We start from the raw sequence: 5036 nt of genomic DNA on the forward strand, positions 1-5036 counted from the left end.
GTTTTTTTTTAAATAATGATGTTAATCAACTATTCAAAATTGATGGCTGATTTTGAGTGTTTAATATTCAATATTTTTTAATTTATTGTTACTTTTGTAAGTTTCGAGTGATTTCAGTGAGAATTGTGGATTTGTCCTTCTTTAACTGAGGGGTACCAACACTTTTGTCCACCACTAAATGTCAGATTTATTTATTATGAGGAGTTCTACAAAAATCTACATAAAATGAAATCCTTCAAAGATTTTCTGGGTACCGGGGCTTCTCTAACTCTGAAGGAGGATCTGTTAATACAGACATTTGAAACTGAACAAAAATAATGAGTTTTCTCTAGTCAGTCAATATGTGGTTTCTTCAGTTGTCTGTATCTGTTGTTTGGTTATTATTATTATTTTATTTATTTATTACTAATTTACTTGTTTTTTTTATTCATCTTTTAATGTACATGGTAAAAAACAAGAAAACAACAACAGAAAATTCTTTATAAAAACATTACACCTCAATGAAATGGAGTAGGAAAAAGTTTAAAAAACTTTATCAATCCTACCCCCTAGCAATATATCTTAAATTTAATCTTCAATATAAACTATTTCAAAAACAGACATTAACTACCCTTTTTTTTTTATATTTATAAATCAGCACGGACAAAGATCTATACACGTCGTTCATTATTTATTCATTATTTTGTGTTAAAAATAAAGATATTTAAGAACACTGGAATGTTTTCTCAGCGATTTTCTTATGAAAATCCTGATGCGGCCCAGCCTCAACTAGATTCCGCCTCCAGCGGCCCCCGGCTGATTTGAGTTTGAGACCCCTGCTATAAAGCATGAATACTTTAGGTATTAAAATAATAAACCATATTTTTGTACCAGAGTATGTTTTAAACGAGAAGCTGCCGTCATGTTTTAGTCTCTTTTTTTCTAGAATACAAAGAAAAGTTGAGCAACTATTGCAAAACGACTCAATTCTATTAATATCTGTGAGCTGTGCTCCTGTTTTACTCAACATTTTCAGCAGATTTCACCATTTTTATCTCGTTTTTATCTCCATCTTCTCGCGCTGGACTGAAGTTCAGCTGCAGACTTTTCCTCCATTTTCTCTGGTGATGCGTTTGGAACGGAAAATAAAAATGTTCGTGTTTTACTCAGAACAGGGTTAAAATATTGCATATATTTAGCATATTTACATGAGATTAAAAAGGAATTAAGCTGAAAAGCATAAAAGCAACAGAAGCAGGTCAACCAACTTCAAAGTTGCTTTTCTGCAGTGAATTCCTATTTAGTTTCCCACCAGCGATCTATTAATAAACTTCTTAGCATAATTATTCAATAAAATAGAAAGAAATTAACCGATTTACTCCTATTTCTATGTGCAAATGTTCAAGTTCTTGTTCAAAAGTATTTATTTCAGACATTATGTGGAGCAGCAAAATAAGAAAAGCATAAAAACAACAAGAAATAAGAAAAATCATCTCAGCCCCGGACCCTGTATCGTTAATATTCTTAATCATAAAATTAAAGTTTAGTGTCCTAACTAAAATTACATTATGTTACAATTACACATGTAACCCATTTCCCAAATCCCCCACATGAATGTCACAATCTCATTTTATACGTATGAATATTTACAAATGATTGGGCTTTGTTTTGTGTTTGTACACATTTATTTTTATGTATTTGTACTTAAACTGTTTTATCTTTCCTCATTGTTTCGACCATTTGCTGCTTCTGTTCCAGTTTCACTCCACATATTGAAACACAAAACATTTTTTATTTGTTTGTGCTTTATGCATGAGAAATGTATTTTTGCCTAGAAATTTTATTATTCCTGCTTTTTTATTTAATAAATATTCTTTGGATATTTGTTAGTAATAAATGATTTTCGGCCTTAAATATTATTTGAGCTGTTCAATACTCTACTAGATCAAACATTTGAGTATTTTTGATTGTATAAATAGTTTGTTTGTGTGGTTAACCTGCTTTGTAAATGATTCCTTTTGCTTCTATGAAAAGATTTAAAGTGAATGTAACGTTGTTGTTGTTTTCATAGTTATTCCCCCAAACTTCAACACAACAACAAAAACTTGGTAACACCAGCGAAAAGTATAAAATGTGATTCGTTTTGCTTTATTTAACACAGAGATACTTCTGGACTATTTAGTTTGTAAATACCTAAAATAATAAAGTAAAACAGATTTTAGAAGGACATTTTAAAGACTTGCTTTTATTTTCTTTTTTTTTAAGACTCGAAACTCGCACTATTATTTTTTTAAGAACTGCAGACGTGTCATTAGTTTTCAGCTCGAGACTTGTAATTTTTTCCAACTCAGGACTTGTACTTTTTTAAGATCGCAGACTTTTCATTAGTTTTCAGACTTGGGACTTGCAATTTTTTCCAACTTGAGACTTGTATTTTTTTTCCCCGACTCGAGACTAGTATTATTATTATTATTTAAGACCACAGACTTGTCATTAGTTTTCAGACTTGGGACTTTTCATTTTTTCCAACTCAAGACTAGTACTTTTTCTAAGACCCCAGACTTTTCATTTGTTTTCAGACTCAAGACTTGTCAACTTTTACAACTTGAGACTTGTATTTTTTTCCCCGACTCGAGACATGTAGTCTTATTATTATTATTATTTTAAGACCATAAACTAGTCATTAGTTTTCAGACTTGGGACTTGTCATTTTGTCCTACTCGAGACTTGTATTTTTTTCTGACTCAAGACTTGTATTAATATTTTTTTAAGACAACAGACGTGTCATTAGTTTTCAGACTTGGGACTTGTCATTTTTTCCAACTTGAGACTTGTATTAATATTATTATTTTAAGACTGCAGACGTGTCATTAGTTTTCAGACTTGGGACTTGTCATTTTGTCCTACTCAAGACTTGTATTTTTTTCTGACTCAAGACTTGTATTAATATTATTATTTTAAGACTGCAGACTTTTCATTAGTTTTCAGACTTGGGACTTGTCATTTTTTCCAACTTGAGACTTGTATTAATATTATTATTTTAAGACTGCAGACGTGTCATTAGTTTTCAGACTTGGGACTTGTCATTTTTTCAGACTCGGCGCTTGTCATTTTTTCCAGCTCAAGACTTGTGATTTTTGAAGACTCAAGACTATTTTTTTTTAAGACTGCCGACTTGTCATTAGTTGTCAAACTCTGGTCTTTTTTCCGACTCGAGACTTATTTTTACTTCATTACTATTTTGGACTTGAATCTTGTTATTTTCTAAGACTGCAGACTTGTCATTTTTTCAGACTCAACTTTTTTTTTTAAACACTAATCTGTCCATGTACAACTTTTGTTTGTTTAATTTCCTTTTTTAATGCTAGTGAGAAACTCTTAGTTTCTAGATCTTTATATCTTAATATAAGATTATCGTTAAATCGTGAAATGTTGCTGCATGGACAAACATTTTTACTACTTTCTAGTAATTTTAAGATAAGTGTTCTCATCCTATTTTTAGGCAACTTGTTTTTTTTTTTTAGTGCAGCTTCTGTGTCTCCAACAACAAAACAATATTAAATGTTGCTCGGTTAGAGCAAAAACATACAATCCAATCAGGAAAACGTCAACAAGCTTCAGTTCACTTTTCTGAAACATCTCTTTGGAAGAAGACTTCTTACCATGCTACATCAAAGCGGAATCCCAGGTCAAAGATGGTGTAGCAGATACCTGTGGAGACAACAGCCTCAGTCTGAGAGATCATGGATGTCAGGAGCTCTGATGACTTCCTGTCTGCTCCTCTTAAAAAGCAGAAGTACAGATGTGGAAAACAGGATGTCTCACTCTCATGTGAAAACTGATGCAGTTCCTGTTTAAAACGTTCCAAAAGACCACTAAATAAATCCAACAACTTGGGGAAAAATGCAAACACGTAACAGTATACGTCATAAAATCAAATCTTAATCGTTGACATCCGTAGATAAATGTACTTAGACTGATTTTTTTTTGTAAATCTGACATGTTAGCATTAGCCTAGCATTAGCTTGTAGCTTCAGTATGGTCAGAAACTAAATCAGTGGATTACAAAACTGTTCATTTCATCCTTAAATGGTTTTATTGGGCGTATATGAAAATAATTCATTTTGGTTCGTTCACTAAACACAACATTTCATTTTAAACCACAGCAGCGCTAGCTAGCAAATCGCAACATTTCCAGGATTTAGCCAGGTCCCATTGACCTCACACAAACGGCCCACACCGTCACGACACCCGAATAATCGACTCAACAAGAACCGCCACGACAATTTACCTGACCGTGTTCATACATCGAACTGTGTTTTACTGTGATTCGAGCTGAAGCTGAGATCTTACCGACAATCAGGATGGTGCTCCAGAAGGCCAAAGTGACCCCCGTGTAAAGAATGGCGTGTCCGTTCATCATCCACTCCAGCAGCATCGAAGCGGTCAGCTGGCTTGCTGAGACAGCAAGATAGTCGAGGGTCGAATCCGCAATTTATCCGAAATTACTGATGATATTTGTAAAAATATATGAGCTGTCGGTGCAGGAGGAGGACGAGCTCGTAAAGGAGAAGGAGGTTGAAGTCAGCTGATCCAGTTCGACTAGCATGTGACCAGAGACTGGAGGCTGCGTCCGGTTATAAAGATATAACTATTTCTCCTCAACAGTTCATTTGCTTTAAAAAGTCAAAGAAGTCTTTATTGATATGTTTTTATGTATTTTTTAATGATTTTATTAACATATATGGTTGATGAGAACGCATATAACTGTGTTTCTTTGTAATAGTTACTATTAAAGGCGTTCTGACAGTATTGAGCGCAGTTCTCCTTATGGCCACTGGATGTCGCTGCTGCTTCACTCACCATCATCCCAGAGAAATGAGAAACTCTCAAAGCAGCACAAATGTGTTTACGTCAGAATGGATAAAAAAATAATAAACCGCAAACCAGGGAAAAAATGTATCACGATTATTTATTTATTTATTTTTTAGTTACAGTAACTGCCAACTACTTAGAATCTGCAAATAATCACAAAGTGAAATCAAATACAAAACTGT

At 33.3% G+C, this 5036-nt stretch overlaps 1 protein-coding gene across 1 annotated transcript in view; it reads right to left on the minus strand.

Annotated features, from left to right (window-relative positions):
- atp6v0b (ATPase H+ transporting V0 subunit b) overlaps positions 1-4610 on the minus strand; it is an 11126-nt gene extending 6516 nt beyond the window's left edge. The window contains exons 1-2 of the mRNA XM_024274083.2: positions 4333-4610; positions 3642-3690 (exon numbers count right to left, since the gene is read on the minus strand). Coding sequence (XP_024129851.1) covers positions 3642-3690; positions 4333-4417 — 134 coding nt within the window. The 5' untranslated portion in view covers positions 4418-4610. The remainder of the gene's footprint in view (positions 1-3641; positions 3691-4332) is intronic.
- Between the last annotated feature and the right edge of the window lie 426 nt (positions 4611-5036).

The sequence above is a fragment of the Oryzias melastigma genome, linkage group LG17 (assembly GCF_002922805.2).
Source record: "Oryzias melastigma strain HK-1 linkage group LG17, ASM292280v2, whole genome shotgun sequence".
Lineage (NCBI taxonomy): Eukaryota > Metazoa > Chordata > Actinopteri > Beloniformes > Adrianichthyidae > Oryzias > Oryzias melastigma.